Genomic DNA, 21,017 nt, shown 5'->3' on the forward strand with positions numbered 1-21,017 from the left:
GGCCAGGGAACAGGCGGTGCCTAGGGACTGAGGGTGGGGAGCCCAGATCCAAGGCTGCCTCTATGCTCTGGTTAGGTCTGGGCAGGTCTGGCGTGGGCACTGTCCCCTCCACTGCCCCCAAATCTAGCCCACTCCATTAAATATTGGAGATCATGCATGTAAAGTGCCTAGCTTGGAGGCTGGTCTGTGGTGATGTCAACCAGAATGAGTCACCTCCATGCCTCCTCTCTCCTCCTCCATGAGCAGCTCAAGGCCTGGAATCTCCTGGGATCTTTCTCCCATATCATTGCGTCCTTCCTACTGAATCTTTATAGCTTACACATTTGGTACTCACCACCTGTTGGCTTGGGTTATTATTTAACCTCAGACACTGTGCGTTTGTCTCTTCAACTAGTCTGCAAACTGCCCAAGGGCAGGAAATCATTTCCATACACCCAACATTTATTGACCATCCACTTCAGTGCTAAGCTGGATCTGTGGGGGGTGAACTCAAGTGATGGGGAGTAGGCCTCGGACACACAGATTTTGTTCTGCCTCAAGGACTTTCTAATCTGGCTAGAAGAGCAGGATTAGTAAACAGCTTGCTAGAATATGGGACCCTCAGCCCGGCCCGGCCACCAGCCGTAGAGCTCCCAGACTCATCCGTCCCCCACCCCACTCTCCACCCTGCTATCCCCTCCCACAGCCACACGCTGTGTGGTGAGAAAGGTACAAACTGAATGTGCTGGGCATTCAGAGGGGAAAGGAATCAGATCTGGCTGGCTTTTTGAGCTGGAGCTTGAGAGATGGGTAGGCACGGAGGCCAGGCAGTCCTAGCATGAGCAATAACACAGCAAACTGTGGGAGCTGCGAGGAGGGAGGAGAAACGACCTCAGGAATTGTGTCTTAGGCTTTCTAAGGACACCCTTAGCAGGACCCAACAGAGCCTTCCGTCTGGTAGTTGGCTCCGTTTTTAAGTCCTTTGTACCCTTCTTGGTCTGGAGCTGTGGAACCTTCAGGTACAGCACTCAGTGACGTCTTTCCGCGGAAGGATGGGTAAGGAGAAAATGTGGCTCTGAATAAATTGTGGTTTGGGGCTGACAAAGGGATGAGTTTGGGGTCGTCTTCCTCCACCCTGCTATCCACCCCCATCCGCTAGTGTCCCGCTCTTCCTACTTCTGGCGTCCTGCCAGGGGATTCCCAAGCTACCCAAAGGGCTGGGCTCGGTTAGCCAGCCCCTGGGAATCCCTGGAGTCTCCAGGACTATGTGAAGCAAGCATGAGGAAGGGGTCGGAGGATCCGGGAGGCTCCTGGGGGGTATCGCTGTAATTGGCCCCCTCTAACAGGCTTCCGTTGTCCCGTGACCGCATCCCAGGTCTCCCAAGTCTGGGGCTGGCGCGCTCCAAAATATGCTTCTCCAGACTGGCCTGAGCGCCGGTGGGGCTGGGGCGGCTGCTTCTCCCTCGCGGAACCACCAGCACATGCCCCCCGAACTGTACTATTCCAGGCCCACACACGCGTGGGGGTCCAAGCCAGGGCTCGGGCGGGGGACGGATGGGTCTGGGAGCTCTACGGCTGGTGACCCGGGGGGGCTGAGAGGCCCCCGGCCGGGGCGTGCGTCCCCGAGGGTGCACAGCCCCGCCCCCGGCGGTCCCTGGGGCCTGCGCCTGGCTCCAGCCCCGGCGCACACTCGGAGGGCTGCGGCGGCCGGGAGGCTGCGGCGGCGGGGAGGCTGCGCTCCGAGCGCAAGCCGCGAGCACAAACAGGGCGAGGAGGCTGGGGTGAGCGCCTGGGCCCAGTGCCAGCGCGCCGGGGCTGGAACACAATGTCCCGAGCGAGCGGGCGGGCGGCGAGCGGGGAGCGAGAACAGCCTGACTCAGCAGCCGGGTAAGTGGGTGTGCTCGCTCACCAGATCAACCGCTCTTGCAGCCTGCGGTCAACGAGGACCCGACTCTGCGAGGCTCCTGGGGCGGGAGCGGCGAGCGCACCGCCAGCTCCTCGGCGCCCCCACGCCCACCCCGCTCCAGCCCTGCCGGGACCTCCACGTAGCGGGGTTGCGCATCCCTCTGCCTTCTCGCCCCTCTATTAAAGCTTCTCACAACCCCCAGCCAGAGCAGAGCCAGCTGTGCGCACCTGGGAGAGGCATTCTCCTCACCCTACGGGCAGGTGTGGCCAGGCAACAGCTGCTGTGTACGCGTCCATTTCCCCCAACTCCCACCTCGCTGGTAAGCCTCTGGCGGTCTTGGTGGGGGTGTAACTCTTACTTGCAGGTGTAGGTGGACATTTGTTCTACGGTGTTGGGGAGCAGAGGAAGGGGACGCTGGGAGAATTGGGTTATAGGGCAAAAAGCGCCCCCTCTGCGTCCTCAGATGACCCAGAGTTGAGTCTCTTCCTGTCCCTGCTCCTCAAAGCCACCAGGCCCCCGAAGATTTCCTTAGAGGGTGAGAGAAGCAGGTGGGGAGGCACTCTGAAGCCTGAGACCCTGCTTCTTCTGCCTTACCCACCCTCCCACCCAAAACCACAACAAAGACCCACAGCCACCGGCCACAAAGCTTCTCCTTCCTCCTCTGTGCCTGTTGTCCCCTGTGGTCTGGTGGGGCCATTGGGAGGATGACCGTCCAGGGGTGGGAACTCAGATGGCAGTCCGCAGCAGGATTCTTCCTGGGGGGTGAGGGCCTCTTGGGGTGTCTGCAAGGTGCCCCAGGGGACACACTGTGCCTGGAGTGTGCCAGGGCCGGCAGGGAGGGGCTCCGTCCTTTACTGAGTTCCAGGAAAGGCCTTGGCAGTCAGCAAAGCTCTGGCTCCAGGGCCATTGAGGGTGGGGCTGAGGGAGGGACTCCAGGCTGCTGAAGGGCCTCACCTGGGCCTCAGGCCCCTGGGCCATCTGATGGCATCTCTGGCACCCTCTGTGGCCAAAGGTGAAGAGATGGATGCCAGTGCAGGCCTGGGCCATGGACCTTCTTCCCACACATACAGGCATACTTCCCACACATGTGCTCACCCAGCCAATGCTCAGTGGATTTCCCAGTCAGGAGGCACCTTCACTGTCGTCAACTTCAACCTTCTACCTGATGTATGAAAGCTATCCATGATTTCCCAGGTCAGTGATGTTCCAAAGCTGTCTGCTCACCTGCTGTGACAGGGACACTCTCACCAGGCAGCTCCCTGCCCTTCTGGACTTCCCTATCTCCAAGTCCAGTCACCTACAGGATACCTGGTCTACAAGTGACTGAGCACATGGTCTAGAAGTGACTGAACTCATCCTCATGTCCCTCACACCAGCTCCTCCCCACTGCCCACCGTGACCCTCCATCCCCCAAACTCACCATGAAGGTGGGTTAATTTTTAACTGTTTTCTCTTTTTCACCATTCTAGGGCAGATCTATTACCAAATTCTTCCCTATGTTGCTTTTATTACAAGATGAATATATTGTTTGCTATTTTGCTCATCAGTTCCTTCCTCTCCAATCCCATAGATCCAACCTTTGGACCAAATTCCCACAGCTGTTGCCACATTGTCCTTTCTGACCCAGGTTTTTCCTTCCTCCCACATACTTTGCTGGAATAATCTTTCTCAAACACTTTATTGTGTATGGCATCAACTTCAGACTCCTCCACCAAGCACACTGGGTATGCCAGCTGCTGACCTGTGTATTCCACATGAGGGAACCCGGTTCATTCATGGTGTGCCAAGACCGCAGAATGCACAGGGTCTGGTGCGTAGCAGGAGGGCAGCAAATGCTCCTCAAGTGAGCAATCCATTTGGTTGTGCCCCTTGTTCATCCCTTCATTTATCTCTCCTGACTTGGTCTCCCATTCCACCAAGCCTTTTGGCTTCCTGATGCTTGCCCCGGCCCTTTTGTTTTGAGGGCCTCTCTTTTTCATTTTTCCAAAATCTTCAAAGAGGGGTATTCATGTAGTATTTCCAACCACATAGATCATTAACTCCTTCATGGCAGGCACAGTGTTTTTATTCATTCACTTAATATCTGTTTATTTTGAGAAGGAAGCATGAGATCGAGCACTTGGATATGGAGGCCACATAAACTGGGTCTGGATTCTGGTTCCAGCACTTAGCTTTTTGGCCTTGGCCAAGTCTCTTAACTGCTCTTAGCCAGTTTCTTTACCTGTAAAGGCGCTAATGATACTTACTTTGCAGAAGGAAGGGCAAAGATTACAGAGAATACAAAGTGTCAAGAAAGTGCTTGTTACATAGTGAGGAGACAATAGCTTGTCTTCCTTCCTTGCTGGGATGGATACTTCCCTGAATTAGGGGACAAGGTTCCTTAACTACTCCTTACTGGGCCACTTTTAAGCATGAAAAGGGACACTATTATTACACCGGTTTCACAGACGTAACCCGGGATACATGGCCAGCCTACTTTAACTCACAATTAACCCATGAGCACAGGGTTCGGATCATGCGCCACCCTAATCGAGTGCCTAAGCATAGCACCAAACATGGTTCAAGCTCAATGAACGTTTGTTGAATGAACCAGCAAACAGACCCTGTCCTTCCCTCAGTTTCTTTGACATCAGCGAGTGAAGAAGCAAAGACTGAAATGCCCGCCTCCCTTCCCACCCCCACCCCCACCCCCACCCCAGGTCCCAAGGCCTCGGTTAGCCGCCTTTCCGTAAGGTCTATCCTTCTCCAGCCCGCTTCCCCGCCCCCAGTTGCCTTGGAAACAGTGACGTATACGTGAGGGGCGTGACCTCTCCATCCTCTCCCAGAGCCCCCGGCCCCTTCTAGTCCGAACCAAGGGAGAGGGTGCGGTTGGGGTTCTTGACCCACCGGGCCTGGAGCCGCCCACGCCCATCTGGCGCCCCACTCCGGCACGTGGCGCGTTCGAGGGCGGACGCCCCAGCCCACCAGGCCCGGTGAGCTGGCGGGCGTCCGAAGAATGCCTGCTTCAGTGCCTACGATGCCTCTCCGCCCCTGCACCCCCGACGGGCCAATGGATCCCGAGACGCGGCGCAGCGCTCGGCCCAGGCCCTCCGCTTCCCGGGCAGCCTGGCCGCACGCTCAGCGTCCTGGGGGGCGTGGGCGGGAAGGGCGGACCCCAGGGGGCGCCGCGGAGCGCGGGAAAGGAGGAGTTAAGCAAGGTGCTGGCGGCGGGGGTGGGGGAGGGGAGCGAAGGGAAAGTGAGAGCGGGGGCGGGGGCGCTGGGACGGGAGCGAAAGAACATCCTGTGCCCGCCGCCGGATGCGCGCGGGGGAGGAGGTAGTCCGGGGAGGGAGGGGAGGCTCGGGGGAGCCCCGGGGCGGGGAAAGGCACCGCCTCCGCGCTCACCCGTCCTCTTCCTCCGGGGGCGCCACCCACTCTGCTCTCAGGGCTTTCGCCGCGGTTTTCTGGGGCCCCACGCCTTTGCCGCAGTAACAGGCTACCGGGAGGCCCCCGAATCTGGTTCCTGGGCCGGGGTAAGCGCTAGCTGGGGAGGGGACGGTCTCAGAGAGTGGGATCCATGATGGCACGGGCGGCACCCCCAGCCTTCAACTCTACTTTCTGGCTTCCTGCTGGGGAAGTTCGCCAGTGTTGAGTTTCCCTGGTCACCGAGTCACAGCGTACATTCCCATTCAGCTCTGACCGCGCGTCCCGAGAGTAGGTAGGTATTCATAGACCTGTATGCTGGAGGGGAAACAGACTCAAATGATGGAATTTGCCCAGACCCTAGCCTGTTGGACTCCAAATGACTTCATAATAGAGTAGGCTAATTTTCCCTTAGCTTCTCCTAAGCGCTGGGCTAGGGTCACCACCCTGCACAGTAGGCCCCCTATGGTGTATTAGGCTTCTCTGGCTGACCTGGAATACCCATTACCAGAGACCTGGTAGAGAGAATGAGGAGTTAGTCTTAGGGTTTCACAGGTGGGAGGATGGCTTTTTAGGAATGAAATCCTCTAGGGAATGAGCTGCGGGGTAGTGCTTCTGGTTGTGGGGTTGGGGGAGGGAGGCTTCGAAGAGGGCTCTAAAGTTGTTCATGGCAGTTACAGGAGTTGGGATTGATTAGCCTGAAGAAGACCAGTATGGGAGGGGGAGAGGAAGGGGCTGAATAATGGGCCTTTCAGGTCTCATTAATGAGACCCACCATCTGTGGGCTCACTGCCTTCCCACACCCAACATTTTTGTCAGCTGAAACCTGCTTGGAACAGTAATTCTTATTATAGTAGCCATTTGATGAGCTCCGTTTGCTGGGCACTAATCCTAAACACTTTAACCTAATCTTCACAAATGCCCCGTTGAGCAGGTGTTGTTATTCACATCTTACTGGTGGGGAAAACAAAGCACGGAGAGATCACAAACCTAAGTCAGTTTTGAACCCTGGGAGTCTGGCTGGAACCCACATTCTCATGCACTAAACTAAACTGTACCTAGCAGTTCAAACCTAACTATATGAACATCAGCCTTGAAGGTAGAAACCTGGTGCCGATGGCAGAGAGGTATGCCCTGGGGCAACCTTCCTACATTTGCCTTGGTGAGGGCAGGTGAGAAACTTGGGGCTGGTTGTGTACATATGGAATCTCAGACTTCCCTCTAGCCAGTGGTTCCAAATCTCTGGATTTATTTGACAGAAATTTACCAAAACAAGAAAACAAAATCCAGCTGCCAGAAAGAGTTGCAGCTTTAATTTACACTCCCTAAGAACATCCAAAACAACTGCTATGTACTGTCACCTTCATTTCATATAAAAGCAAGTATGTTTTAATTCTCAAAACGAGAAAGACATCTGAATCAAAAGCAGTCATTCCCAAGAAAGGACAGTCATTGATTTCATACCAACAAACAGACAGTCCTCTGTCTTTATTCTTTTGTCATGCTGTGGACTAGTGAAAATATCACACTGGGGATGCCTCTGCCTCTAACCCCCCTGAATGATTTGAGGGCAGAAACAAAAGAAACAGGCTTTGGGTATAACAGGAAGGAGTTAGATTAAAGCCAATAAAGAGTCTCCTTGGAGCTCTTTAACTGGTGAGTACCATGTTTTCTTAGGACACGAGGGTCACAAAGTCAACTTGGTGGACTGGAGAGGCCAGTAATTCTGGGCATCACCCTAGAGAAAGGCAGGGACCTTGTTCTGGAGGATCTATCCTCAGATCCACCAGGTTAGCCCTTGGAACCTAAAACAGTCCCATCAGGCAGCCATTTCCTGCCCAGAGTTTGTAGGACATATATTAGGTCCTGTGGCAGTGGTGAGGCCTCTGGGGATCTCTGTCATCCCTCATTGCAGGGAGTCCATGTAGCCACCCATCATGGGGCTGGGTAGAGTGCTAGGAATGACCGCTGAGGAGGGCTGAGGATGGATGAGAGGAAAGGAGAAAAGCCGTCTAGGAGTGTTGCCTGCAGCCCAAGGAGTGATGGCTGAAGGCTCAGGGTGGACAGGCCTGGCTGGCTGCAGCATCCTCGGGGATGCTATTTCTCTATTTCCCCACCTCCCTCAAGAGCAGGTGCTGCCCAGGACCCAGAGCCTTCCACCAGGAGCTCAAAGTCAGGTAGGTGAAGCCTGTTCTGGTAGAACCATGTTCAGGCGTGGCTCTGGGCCAGAGCCTGTCTTGGGGCCGTTCACCTCCCTGTTCTGTACCACAAGGTGAGGCCAGTGGGAGTGGGGATACTTTGAAGGGGCTCACTGGGCTGTGGTGCTCCCAGATTTAGGCCCCATAGGCCCAGGCCTACCCAACTTTTAAACCTGGAGTTTTAGAATGGCAAATTCTGGATCACCTCAAATCACAAATGCAGACACAGACCCAGGCAAGGGCAGTCCCTTCCTCCTCCAGGGTCACACTGATCAAATGGGCCTGGAGCCCCTGTATCCAGGTTATCTGTCACCATTTTGCCCTCAAGTCCTCAAAAGAATGACAGAAGTCATGACTTGAGCACCTACTAAGATCAGGGCTCTGATGGATGATGGAGTTGCAAGGACACCTGCCCTCAAGAGCTTTTGGTAAGGCAGTTAAATATACATTACGGGAGAATATGCAGATGATGGAAGATGATGGATTTGCCTCAAGACTCTGCACAAAACATGATGGTGCTCCCCTTCTCTTCATCCTTCTTGGAGGGAGCACCCTGCATGCAGAAACGCCCTGAGGCCCAGCAGTAGATCTCTGGTGAGATACCAAAGATGGAAGGGCCAGGGAAGTGAGGGAAACAGGGCTGCCAGTGGGCACATCCCAGACACTCCTTTCAGAAACAGCCACAGGCCCGGGTGCAGAAACTGGACCCTTGCTGCCCTCTAATGGAGGGAAGGGATCTCTGGAGTCATCTGCTGGGCTGCCGACTCCACTAGAGGAAAGAGGACCTGAGGGACCTTCCTGCACCCAGACTTTTTACTCCTCTGGAGTCCCGAGGTTCACTCCAAAGCTGAACCTTCTCTCTGTCCAAGTACACTTGGCTGCCCTGTTTCCCCACCACCAGCCTCCATCCCACCATTTCTCCAGTTTCCTTTGTTGCCCAGGTTCTGATTCTGATGCCCTGGTTCCTGGTGCTGCCAGAGTTCTGGTTCCGGAAGGCCTTTCCCAGGTGCAGCAGGCCCAGCTCCCACCCAGGCACAAGGCAGTGCTGAAGACACGGGTATGTGCAAGCCCCTGTGCCTGGGACACGTGGACATCCGGAAAAGTTTGGTGGGCCTGGCCACAGGTGCTGGGGCCATCTACCTGCTCTACAAGGCCATCAAGGCTGGCTTGAATTGCCGACCCCCCCTCTGCTCTGGCTCGCCCATCTGCATCGCCCGTGAGTGTCCGGGCCCTGGGGAAAGGGCTTTGCCCCAGGAGGCACCTGCTACCGAGGCCTCCAGTGTGGGAGGGACCAAAGGTGACTCCTAGTTCCTCTCTCCGTCCTCCTTCTCTTCTCCATCTTCTGCAAACCCACCCTAGAGAAGCTAGCCCAGGTCCTGGAGTAGTGGTGGTACTCGAGTGGATTTTCAAGACTAATCTGGCAGGTCTTCAAATTATATTCATTTACTTATTTCAGAGGGAATACACTCAAATCACACTCACTTTGGCTTCCAAGATGCAGTGCCTGGAAACTTGGCATCAGCAGTTTTCCCCAAGGGAAAATTGGGAGATCTACATGCCCTAGAGCCCCCACTAGTCTGGATGACAATTTTGGCTGAAACAGAAAAAGGCACCCCTTCTGCAAGACTTTTTATTGTTATCTGCTGGAATATCCCTTCCATATACTGTTTACAATGAAATACTACATATTACTGCCATATGTCAGAAAGTTGTTAAAGTAAATATACATAACTATGATGTTTATGATACGAACAATACAGCATTAGATATGGTGGCCTTGTGCAGTACACATCCTGTTCAACTATACATGGTTCATATAGCAAGAAGGCTTCTCTTCAGGAAAAGCAAGGCAGCCTTATCCCTAAGTCCCTCTCACCCACACCCCAACCCCATTCTTTCATCACTTCTGAGTTCACAGCCTGAGTTGGGCTTGGGTGGCTGTCTAGGCCTGGCAATCGAGCGAGAGCAGCACGGGCGAGACTCAGGTGAGATCCGGAGGCTCCTCAACTCTCTGGAATGCAAACAGGATGAGTACGCCAAGAGCATGATCCTGCACAGTATCACACGCTGTGTGTACTTGCTGGAGGCCGAGGTGAGGGATGGGAAGCAGGAGGTCCCAGCCAGCCTGGCCCCTGGGGGCTACAAAGGATCCCCGCCCCTTTGGCCAGAATCTGTCCTGGTACCCATCTCTCTGTCTGATGGTGGGAGGGACGGGAATGACACAAGGGGTCTTGGCGACATGGGGGGCAGTGGACCCAGGACACCCCCTTCTCCCGCCTCTTGTGTTTCTCCTGGCACACTCCAGGCCTCTGCTTGTACTACTGATGATATCGGCTTGGTGGGCTCCATGCTGGATGACAAGGACAACAGTGTCAAAATCCAAGCTCTGAACGCACTTAAAGCTTTATCTGGCATCAGAAAATTCAGGCTCAAAATCCAGGTGAGTCCAGGGACAAATGGTGCGGCAGAACACACAGGATGTCCAGAGTCCACAGGCCCTTTAATAGGCTCTATGGTTACGTTCCAGAAGTTTGTTTAAGTCTGAGTTAACCAGAAATATGTTTTTCTTTGGAAATAAGTGGGGAGATGGTGACCCCAGCAGGGTAATAAAGAATGTTAGGGTGAAACTGAATTAGGGCACTGGAGTATCTCTGAACCCCAAACAACAGAAAGCCCCCTGGGGTTCTTGCTGACACCAACCAGCTCTCCTACACCAACGGGTGCCCTATGGTTCGATGCTGACACCACCTAGAGTTAGCATAACCCCACAGGTGAAGGGATCAATTCCACGTGACTGCCCTCCACTTCAGATTCCAGTCACAAGTCTGACTGACTGGCTTTTAATTTAAAGGTTCCCACAACTCCCTCTGCAGATTTAATAATTCACTAGAACAACTCACAGAACTCAGGAAAAGGCTTTGCTTTTGTTTGCTCCTGGTTTATTATAAAAGATACAACTGAGGAGTGGCCTACTGGAAGAGATACATAGGGCAAAGTATGGGAAAGGGGGTGTAAAACTTCTGTGGCTTCTCTAAGCATGCCACCCCCCCCCACCCCCAGCACCTCGTGTTCACCAACCTTGAAGTTCTCTGAACCCATTTAGGGGTATTTATGGAGGTTTCATCAGGTATGATTGACATTAACTGTTGCTGATTGAACTCAATCTGTAGCCCTTCTTTTCTCCCTGGAGGTCAGAGATTTTGCTGAAACTTACAACCCTCTAAACATAGCTTGGTCTTTCTGACCAAAGGCCTCCAATCACCAAGAGACACCTCATTAGCATAAACTCTAGGATAGTGGAACTGGATTCATGAATAATAAAAGATACTCCTATCAGGAAATTGCAAGGATTGTAGTTCTGTGCCTGAAAGTAAGGACAAAGACCAGATAGATATATTATACACAACCCTCGTGCTGTGTTGGTCTGAGGCTGGTGGCTGGGCCACTGATGCCCCCGCTACTACCATACAGAGGAAATATAAGCCCCCAAATGTGAGTTCCCTGGCTTCCTGTTAAGTCGCTAGGATTACATTTGTCCACACTCACCTTTTCCTGCTGGTGCCATGAAAAATGGCTTTCTTCCTGTCTGAGGTCAACATTAGTCTCAGTCCTGGATTCCATCCCCTTCCCTGGAGGCCTTTATTTGATTAGCCTCTCTGTCTGATACCGCCTCCTTCCTGTTACTATTCAGCACGCTCTATTTCCTCCCATCTAAAAAAGAAAAACTGAAAAACCTCTTCCTTGATCTCCAAATCTCTCTAGCAAATGGCTTTTCTCTCCCAAAATAAAAATTAGTAAAATATTAAAAACTTAAAACATTTTAGATGTGTACAGTAGAAAGAATAGTAATAAAATAAAACATGCATAACCAAGACTGAAGCTAAGAAATAGAACATGACCAATAGGTTAGATGCCCCTAGATGCTCTCCTCAGTCTCCTGGAGGCAGTCATTTCCTGGCAGTTTCTTCATCAATTCCTTGATTTTTCTTGGTAGTTTTACCATATATGGATATGACCATTTTATAATCTAGCAGGGCAAGGCAGACAAATGAATAGGTAAGATAGAGTTTGGAATGTTTTAAGCTTTGTATATCTGGAAGTATGAAGTTTGTATTCTGTGGTTTGCCTTTTCCCCCAAAACATTGAAAGACACATCCTTATTGCTGTGGATAGCTTTTCCCTTCTTTTCCACTGTTGTATGTGGTATTTTAGTCCATGAGTACTCTGCAATTTTATTTTATGCATTTCTCTAAGTGTAGGCATTTAAGTTTTTGTGTGGTGAGCATTCTTTCACACATCTCCCTTGTGGACATGGAAGACTTTGACCAGGGTCTGTAAGCAGGAGTGGAATGGCTGGGTGAAAAGGTATGCCCAACTTCTCAAGGAGGGTTGTATCAGTGTATTCCCCCTCCCCGAGCCCTGCACCCATGTTCCTGATGCAGCATTTTCTCCCCGTCACTTGGTATTTTCACACTTTAAATTTTTGGCACATCCACTTTCAGGGGAAAAAAAAGTTCTCTAGATCTTCTCTTGCTGGCTACCGCTAATTTATCCTGCAGCCCTCCCAGTTCCCCTGAGGCTATGAGTCTCAAGCATATCAGGATTGCCTGGAGAGCTGATTAAAAAGAAGATTTGGAGGCCCCACATCTACAGAGTCTAATTCAATAGGGAGCTGTGTTTTTCACAAGTGTTCCAGGAGATTCTGATGCAGGTGGTCTGAGCACCACTCTTCTTTTTTTCCCAGGGTCTGTATCCTAAGGACCTGACCCCTGTCCTCCTCTGTCCTAGTGAAAACAGCCACTCCCTGGCCTCAGTTTCCACCTAAATGAGGTCTCCTGTGTCTCTCTCCACACCTTGGTGACTTTCTTGACCTCCAGACCCATGGCCAGCTGCTTCATTTAGACAGCCTAGTGGCACTGTAACCCAGCACATCCAGCGTGGAGCTTGCCTTTGTTGCCTAAGTCAGACTGCCCTCTCCAGAGGGTTCTGATCCCATCAACCCCACCTTGGTCTTCCTCAAGAGTCTCAGCCTAAAGCACATGATCAGCTCCTCCTCCTTGCCCCAACCCCAACCATTTGCACTGTATGTTTCATGCTCTCCCACTCCCTGGCCCTCGCACCTGCTCTCCCCTCTGCCTGAAACCTCACCCTGGACTTGCTAACTCCTAGCTGTCTTTCATGTCTTAGCAGACAGTGACGGGTGGAGGCAGGGAGGAGCAGGGTACTAATGGGAATGCTGGTCCTCACTGCAGGACTCTTGCCTCCCTGTTTCACGGCTCTCAAAGTACAGCTTGTGAGATTACTTGTCTTTGGTAATACCTCTCAGTCCGACCAGCTTGTGTCTCAGAAGCCAGGATCCCCTTATTGATTCAACAAATGTATATTGAGTACCTACTTATTTTGTGCCTAGGAAAGATTCCTGTCCCTGTGCAATTATAGTCTAGCAGGGCAAGATAGGCAATACACAAGTAAGTAGAATATGTAATGTTTCCTGTGACAAGTGCTATGGAGAAAAATAAAATAAAGAATGGTGGTAAAGAAGGCTGGCACTGGGTTATACTTTCAGAGGAGAAATCTTTGGGACCTAGGGCTTGGTGAAGAGTTTGTAGAAATGTCACCAAAAGCATTATCCATTAAAAAATCTGATAAATTGTACTTCATCAAAATTAAAATCATTTGCTCAGTGAAAGACCTTGTTAAGAGGATGAAAAGACAAGTGCAGACCAAGAATATTTGTAAACCACACAGGTGACAAAAAAGACTCAATATTAAAAAAAATAATAACAACCCAATTGGAAAGTAAATGAAAGATGTGGAGATATTTCACTGAAGAGGACATGTCATTAGTCTTTAGGGAAATGCAAATTAAGGCCACAATGAGATATTATCATACACCTGTTAGATGATCTAAGCTCAAAATGACAGTGCCAAATGCTGGTGAAGATGTAGAGAAACTGGATCTCTCATGCATTCCTGGCTGGGATGTAAACCGGTGCAGCAGTCACTCTGAGAAACTGGCAGTTTCTTTAAAAAGAAAAAAAAGAATAACTACATTTACCATACAATCCAGCAGTTGAACTTAGATCTGCATAAAAACCTGTGCACAGTTGTTCGTAACAGCTTCATTTGTAGTAGTCAAAAGCTGGAAAGAATCCAAATGTCTTAATAGATAAATAATTAGGTAAACTGATCTATACCATGTAACACTACTTGGAAATAAAAGGGAATGAACTCCTGATACACACAACTTGGATCTAAAGGGCATTACAATGAGTGAAAAAATATCTCAAAAAGGTCACAAAATATGATTTAATTTATGTAACAACCTCAAAGTGACAAAATAATAGAGATAGAAAACAGACTAGTGGTTGCCAATGGCTGATTTTGGTGGGGAGAGGTAAGTATTACTATAAGGGAGTTCCTTGAGGGAGATCTTTGTGGTATTGGGACAAGCTGATGGAATAATCTGTTGATTGCAGTGGTGGCTACATGAATCTACACAGGAGATGAAATGATACAGAACTATACACACACATTGTACCAATGCCAGTTTCCTGCTTTTGCTATTGTACTAGAACTATGTAAGATGTAACTACTATGGGAAACTGAAGAGCACATGGGACCTCTCCATACTATCCTTTACATACTTCTTCTGAATGTATAGTGAAAATAAAAAGTGTGTTACATTTTCTCTATAGAGAAAAATAAAGATGGGTATAAGGAATGCTGGGGCAGAGGTGGTTGGTTGCAGTCTTACAAAGGGGGTGGTCAGGGAAGGCCTTACTTTAAAGGGTAATATGAAAGCAAAGTCTTGATGGAGGTAAGAGTGAACTCTGAATGTCTGGGGAGAGAGCATTCTGAATAGAACAATCTTGGCAAAACCCTAAAATAGGCATGTACTTGGCATATTCAAGAAATAACTAAAAGGCCATTGTGATGGGTACCGTGGGAGCAAAGGAGAGAATAAGAGAGATGAAGCAAGTTGAAATAATGCGGAGAGAGGGGCAGATCATGTGAGCCACTGTAAGGACTTTGGATTTTATGCTGATGAACTAGGGACTTGAGCAGAGGAGTGACACATCTAACATGCCTGCTGTTCAGATGCTACTGCAGGAATCCAGGTGAGAGATGTCGGTGGCTTGGAATAGGGTGGCAGATGGGAGAAGTGGCTTGATGCTTGATAGATTTTGAAGGCAGAGCCAATGGGATTTTCTGAAGGACTGGAAAAGGGGTGTGAGAGAGAGACATGGAGGACCACAGGTTTTGGGCCTGAGCAACTGGAAGGTGGAATCAACAGCTGAGATGGAAGGTGGTGGAAAGAGCAGGTTTGGGAACCTGGAGCATTTTAACTCTGAAGTCTATTCAGCAATCTGGGAAAGAAGTGGAATTGGCAGCTGAATATCTGAGCCTGGATCAGGGAGATGTCCGGGCTGGAGGCAGAAACTTGAAAAGGGTATGGATGGTATTTAACATTGTGCATCGGGATGGTGTCACCGAGGGAGAAGTGATAGAGGAGATTGGGCAGTAGAACCAGGAAAGTCTATAAAAGAAGCCAAGTGAAGAAAGAATCTCAAGGAGGTGAGAGTGGTCACAAGGTCAATAATGCTGAGAGCTTAATTTAGAGGGAATTGTGTAGTGGATTTGCCTCAAGTATCATGGGTGGGGCAATGAAGCGTGAAGGCAGGCTGGGATAGTGTTGGCAGTCACTGCATAAAAGCAGAACCTTCTCCCCTTCTATTCCCAGGAACACTCCATCAAGGTACTGGAACTGATTTCCACCATCTGGGACTCAGAGCTGCATGTTGCAGGCCTCAGACTCCTCAACAATCTCCCACTGCCTGACTTCGTGCACCCACAGCTGCGACGGGTGATGCCTGCCCTGATGGAGATCCTGCAGTCAGACTACATACTGGCACAGGTGCCTGAGGGCCATGGCCCAGGCCCTGCCCTCCTGACCAGCCCTGGCATAGCACCTAGAGGGAGAACTAGAGATTTGTGTCCCTACCCAGGCCCAGACTCACCTGCCTTCTCATGCTTTTTATTTTCCTTTATTCAGGTGCAAGCCATTCGATTGCTGAGCTGCCTGGCACAGAAGAATGACCTTCTCTATGATATTCTCAACTGCCAGGTGAGAAGGGAACCAGGAGGTGCTGACGGATGCCAACTCAGATATTGGGGAAGGATCATGGATTCTCCAGACAGACTTAGTAACAAGCTCATCTTGTCCCTCTGTACTAGATGCATTGAAAATCATCACCTCTTCATTCTCCCAATAAAATGAGAATCCATATTGTTGGGAGGGCTATTCTCCTTTGAGGGGCTTTCTGAACTCTGAGAGTCAGAAACACAGGTGACAAAACAAGTTAATGCAGGTATTTTAATATTAGGAAAAAATTATTAAAAAACTATTATTAGGAATAAACAGGGTCATTACATAATAATTCATGGTTCCAAAGAATAAACAGTTCTAAAATGATATAAACCTAATAACATAATCTCAAAATATATGTGGTAAGACTTGGTAGAATTAAAAGGAAAATTTTTGTTTTATTGAGGTTTTGAAGTCTTGAGGACAGAGTAAAATGTAAGATATTTTAAGTGTACATTGTGGTGATCTGATATATGTATATCTTATGAAAGGATTCCCACTGTTGAGTTAATTAACACATCCATCACCTCACATATTTATCTTTTTCTTTGTTTTTGGTGACATTTTAGTTCAGCAAATTTCAATTACATAATACTGTGTTTTCCACTATAGTCACTATTTTTTATGTGAGATCCTCAAACCTTATTCATCTTATAACTGAAAGTTTGTACTCTTTTATCAACATCTCCCTGCTTTCCCCACCCCCAGCCCCTAGCAACCACGTATTTCCTCTCTGCTTCTGAGTTTGATTTTTTTTTAGATTCCACATATAAGTGATACCATGCAGTACTTATCTTTTTCTTTCCTGCTTATCTTACTTAGCATAGTGTCCTCAAGGTCCATCTATGTTGTCACAAATGAACAACTTCCTTCTATCTCACAGCTGAATAATTACAAGGAAAAATCAATGTGTCTGCCACCACAATGGAAGACTTGAAAGATTTGAACTGTTCTATCAGCAATGAACAGATAAAAACCTAAAACCAGTAAGGGTATACTTGCTGTGAATAACACAAATAAGCTTGAGCCATTAGACATACCTAGAATGCTCTATAATTAGTAAATGCACATTCCTCTCAAGTGCACAAAATACTTAGAAAAATTAAGCACACAGTAAGCTTTAATGTTTGTCTCAACAAATTTCCAAGAATCAATATTAGGGTCATATCTCTCACCTTTTATGACCACAATGCAATAATTTTAGAGAATGATAATGAAAGGAAAACTAAAAAAATCATATACAGTTGAATCTTAAACTTAGGTAGATTGAGGAGCTGAGGCAACAGGAAGGTAGAAGAAAAAGAACTTTAGAACTTGCCGTGGATTTAGATAATTTCCATCCTCTCTCCATCCCCATGATAGGTGCACTCCAACTTCCTGAACCTGCTCCAGTGCACACAGCCAGGGAGTCTGCTGTTCGAGATACTGGTGTTTGCTGAGCGGCTGAGTGAGGGCCGGAATTCACCCCACTACTGTGCTGTGAGATGGCGTTACAGTGAGCAGTCCCTGCATGAAGCTCTCTTTGGGGAAGATTCACGACTGGCAGACCGGCTACTTGCCCTGGTCATCCACCCTGAGGAGGATGTTCAGATCCAGGCATGCAGGGTCATAGTCAGCCTGCAGTGCCCTCCGGATGTGGAAGTCCAACCCTCTGCCTGCCAGCTCAGTCACTCCTTCTTTAATAATGGGGAATAAAATTAAGGAGAGCCAAATAAATGAGTATGGTGGAGAAGCTTGAGGGGCAGTGTCTGTCCAGGGCCTTCCAGGGCTAGGTGTAGATTCCTTCCAGGATAACCCCTGCCCCAGAGCATGGCAAATCTTCAGCCCATCTCCCAAAACACATCCCCACTTGCCTGTTTAGGGGACAGACTCCCTTCTCTCACAACTGCTTTTCAAATTTGAATGTGGAGCCAATGTTTTCCGCAAGCTTCAGGGAGAAGGCAGGCTTGGGGACTGAGGCCAAAGGTAACCAACAGGAGACACTATAATACTGAATTCTTCCAGATGGACTAGGCTAAGCCACAGTAGCAACCTCCAAATCCAAGCCTCTTAGAAATGACCACAGTTGTTTCTTATTCACATTACATGCCCATCAGTCACCTGAGGTGCGGAGGGGCAGGCATCTGTTCCACATCATCTCCCTCAGGAATTGAGGCTGAGGGTGGCTTTTCATTGCGTTTCTACAACTCCTAGAGAGGGAAGAGGAAATGTGGCAGTAATTACTGGTTCTTGAAAGTTCCACCATAAATGACGCTCACCATATCTGCTCACATTTCACTGGCCAAATCTGGTAGGAAAGATCAACCTTACCATGTGTCCAAGGAAGAACTGAAAATAGTTGAGTGATAGCATTACTGACAGAGAACCGCAGACATACTGGAGAAGAGTGAGAGCTCTGGAATCACACTCCCAACTTCAAATCCCAGCTCTGTCACTTACTGGCTGTGTGACCTGGCTCATGCCATTTACACTATTTAAGCTTCAGTCCCTCATCTGTAAAATTACTATAATAATAGTACTTGTAAGGCTGTTGGGAGGATTATATAGAAGTTACATGAGTTAATGTAAGGCAAAATGTTCTGTATGCAGATGGTATTCATCCAAGATCAAAGATTGAGGAAATGAGAAAGATTAGCCCTGGAGAGATCCTTGGAGAGCATTGAGTTCAGTGTTTCTCCAGTCCCTTTGGGCTGCAGGCACTGGGGAGTCCCAGAGTCCACTATGAAGCACTTGAAGTGTTGCTGGAACTTAGCTCTAGAAACCAGAGTGATTGTGTGCGTGACACAAAACCACAACTGTGAAGTCTACAGAAACAAGACTGTCACACCAAATACAGTTGCCCATTTTCATATCTTCCCATTCATTGCATTGTCCACTTGTCCGTTCATTGTGTTATCTGTAAGCCCTATCTAGCAAACCAACAGTAGTGGTTGCTGATGGTTTAAGAAAATGTTATGGGAGATAGCCCTAAAATTTTTGCTAGTCACAGTCCCCCGCTACTTGATTTAGGAGGCAGAACATATTGGCCCGGCTATGGAACCCCAGTGTTCTTCAGAGGCAGGATTTGAACATCAAGATCTGGTCCAAAGCCAACCCTGATGTTTTGCTAAAGGGAAAATAAACCCAAAGGGGAAAGTGACGTGCTCAAGATCATGGTCTGGGGCAGAAATAGTATTAGAACCTCCTAGTCTTGGGTGTTTTGCATTCATATTCCTCGGCTTGAGCTCCATGACAGTGGACCATGAATTTTAAGCCAGGATCTGTGGCAGTTGAGAGAGACCTCAATGCTTCTTTCTGGCTTTTAGGGTATAGTTTAGGGCTGAACTACACAAGGAAATATGTCCCCAGTGAACCCCTGACCTAGGACCTCCTCACTTGGGTGGGTGAGGGGTGGGTGAAGAGTTGTTGATGAGGACGAGTCTATGTGAGGGGTGGGTGAAGAGTTGTTGATGAGGACGAGTCTATCAGAAAGAGCCAGTTCCTAGTAGGGGACTTATTTGTCACCATCTCACAAAATTTGACTTGTCACACTGAGCAGATGGTCACTACCAGATATGAATCATCAGCCCTCATTTCTTTCCTGAGTTCAGGCCTAAGGCTGCTCCTTCCTGCTACTTGGATACACTGCAGTCACCTCAGTGGAATGTGTTAGAAGCCAAAGTCATCCTACCCATACCTCAACTAACTAACTCCCTATGCTCCCATGTTGCTTTCCTATGCTCCCTTTTACTGCTTTCCATCACATCCAACCAGCCATTCCAAACAACTCACATTCATCAAGTTCTCCAGTGTCCACTGCTGCCACCCTATGCCTACCTCAGGACTTAGGGGGTAGTCATTTCCCTGTTTCTGGTCTCCATCCTCTCCAACCCTATACACACCAGGCTAATCATAGAAACCCACATGGCACCATCCTCAAAAATCTTCAAGGGTACAGGGGATTAAAGATGGCAGCATGAGAAGAGAGACAGAGGCTTCCTCCTAAAACTGGATACAATTAGAAAATATAATTGGAGCAACTAATCCTGAGAGAGCAACAGGAAAAAGGACAGCGTCAGACTGCACACACCTGGAGAAAAGAGCAGACCTCACCAAACGGCATGACGTACCAGAGCTGTGGCTCCGCGGGACCCGAGCCCTACCCCCACCCCAACTCACCAGCAGGAAGAAGAGAAACGGAGCAGGGAGGGAGTGGAAGGCTTGGAACTGCAGAATACCTAGCTTTGGAGATCTGCTCTAGGAGCACAAACCTACATTTCATGGTGCTTTCTTGAGACTCGCATGACTACTGGATTGGAAAGTTAATACAGGCAGAGTTCCTGCGGAGACTGCGATTCCAGCTGCTTGTGGAAAGCAGGGATCCATATCTGGCTGCTCTGGGACAAAAACTTATACCTGTGTGCCCAGCCCACTGGCTCAGGCAGTGGAGACAGGCACAGCAGCCAGGAGGCAGGGAAAAGCTCTTTCCTACCCCCAGGCACCAGTACTGCTTCCCTGCGACCCCTGACATTGCTTCAGGGGGTGAGCAGCTCCAGAATAGAGCTTCTGGACACTAGAGGGCGCCATATACAAACATGAAACACCAAAGGAACCTTGTCCAGAGTAAAATTATTAATACAACTCCCTAGAGAGATTGAAATGATATGGACCTCGTGACTTTTCCTGAAAGGGAGTTCAAAATAAAAATCATCAACATTCTAATGGAGGTACGGAAAGACATCCAAGAACTCAGGAATGAATTCAGGTCAGAGATCCAATCACTGAAGAGCACGATGGAGGGTATTAAAAGCAGGTTGGATATGGTGGAGGAGACAATAAATGAAATAGAAACTAGAGAGGAGGAATACAAAGAAGCTGAGGCACAGAGAGAAAAAAGGATCTCTAAGAATGAAAGAATATTGAGAGAACTGTGTGACCAATCCAGCAGAACAATATTCACATTATAGGGATACCAGAAGAAGAAGAAGAAGAGAGAGAAAGGGATAGAAAGTGTCTTTGAGGAGGTAGTTGCTGAAAACTTCCCCAATCTGGGTAAGGAGATAGTCTCTCAGGCCATGGAGATCCACAGATCTCCCGACACAAGGGACCCAAGGAAGACAACACCAAGACACATAGTAATTAAAATGGGAAAGATCAAGGATAAGAACAGACTGTTAAAAGCAACCAGAGATAGAAATAAGGTCAGATACAAAGGAAAGCCCATCAGGCTAACATCAGACTTCTCGGCAAAAACCTTACAGGCCAGAAGGGAGTGGCATGATGTATTTAATGCCATGAATGAAGCAGAAGGGCCTGGAACCAAGATTACTTTATCCAGCAAGATTATCATTTAAATTTGAAGGAGGGATTAAACAATTTCCAGATAAGCAAGAGCTGAGTGAAT

The 21,017-nt window shown here is 49.0% G+C and overlaps 1 protein-coding gene across 28 annotated transcripts; it reads left to right on the forward strand.

Moving 5' to 3' along the window:
- The first annotated feature begins 1,047 nt into the window (after positions 1-1,047).
- On the forward strand, positions 1,048-17,366 carry LOC108388208 (armadillo repeat-containing protein 12). Of its 28 annotated transcripts, none has more exons than XM_073224793.1 (9): positions 4,714-4,857; positions 5,311-5,397; positions 5,503-5,582; positions 7,415-7,464; positions 8,427-8,782; positions 9,432-9,925; positions 15,230-15,403; positions 15,542-15,613; positions 16,997-17,366. In XM_073224793.1, exons 5-9 carry the CDS (start codon positions 8,545-8,547, stop codon positions 17,327-17,329), a joined length of 1,311 nt encoding a protein of 436 aa, XP_073080894.1. In that variant the 5' UTR covers positions 4,714-4,857; positions 5,311-5,397; positions 5,503-5,582; positions 7,415-7,464; positions 8,427-8,544; the 3' UTR covers positions 17,330-17,366. The 28 variants fall into 28 exon arrangements, 19 of the variants coding, with proteins under 19 accessions (XP_073080894.1, XP_073080895.1, XP_073080892.1 ...); XM_073224794.1 differs by having other exon boundaries at positions 7,420-7,464; positions 8,410-8,782; XM_073224791.1 differs by having other exon boundaries at positions 7,420-7,464.
- Positions 17,367-21,017: the final 3,651 nt, after the last annotated feature.

Source organism: Manis javanica, chromosome 16 (assembly GCF_040802235.1).
Source record: "Manis javanica isolate MJ-LG chromosome 16, MJ_LKY, whole genome shotgun sequence".
In the NCBI taxonomy this organism is placed as follows: domain Eukaryota; kingdom Metazoa; phylum Chordata; class Mammalia; order Pholidota; family Manidae; genus Manis; species Manis javanica.

What these genes read in the sequence shown, in the direction of transcription:
- LOC108388208 (XM_073224795.1), top strand. Translation starts at nt 8,545, where the DNA reads ATGTGCAAGCCCCTGTGCCTGGGACACGTGGACATCCGGAAAAGTTTG. An exon ending in CAGTGTGGGAGGGACCAAAG is followed by an intron (nt 8,783 to 9,431) that starts GTGACTCCTAGT and finishes GTGGCTGTCTAG; the next exon opens with GCCTGGCAATCGAGCGAGAG. An exon ending in CAGACTACATACTGGCACAG is followed by an intron (nt 15,404 to 15,541) that starts GTGCCTGAGGGC and finishes TCCTTTATTCAG; the next exon opens with GTGCAAGCCATTCGATTGCT.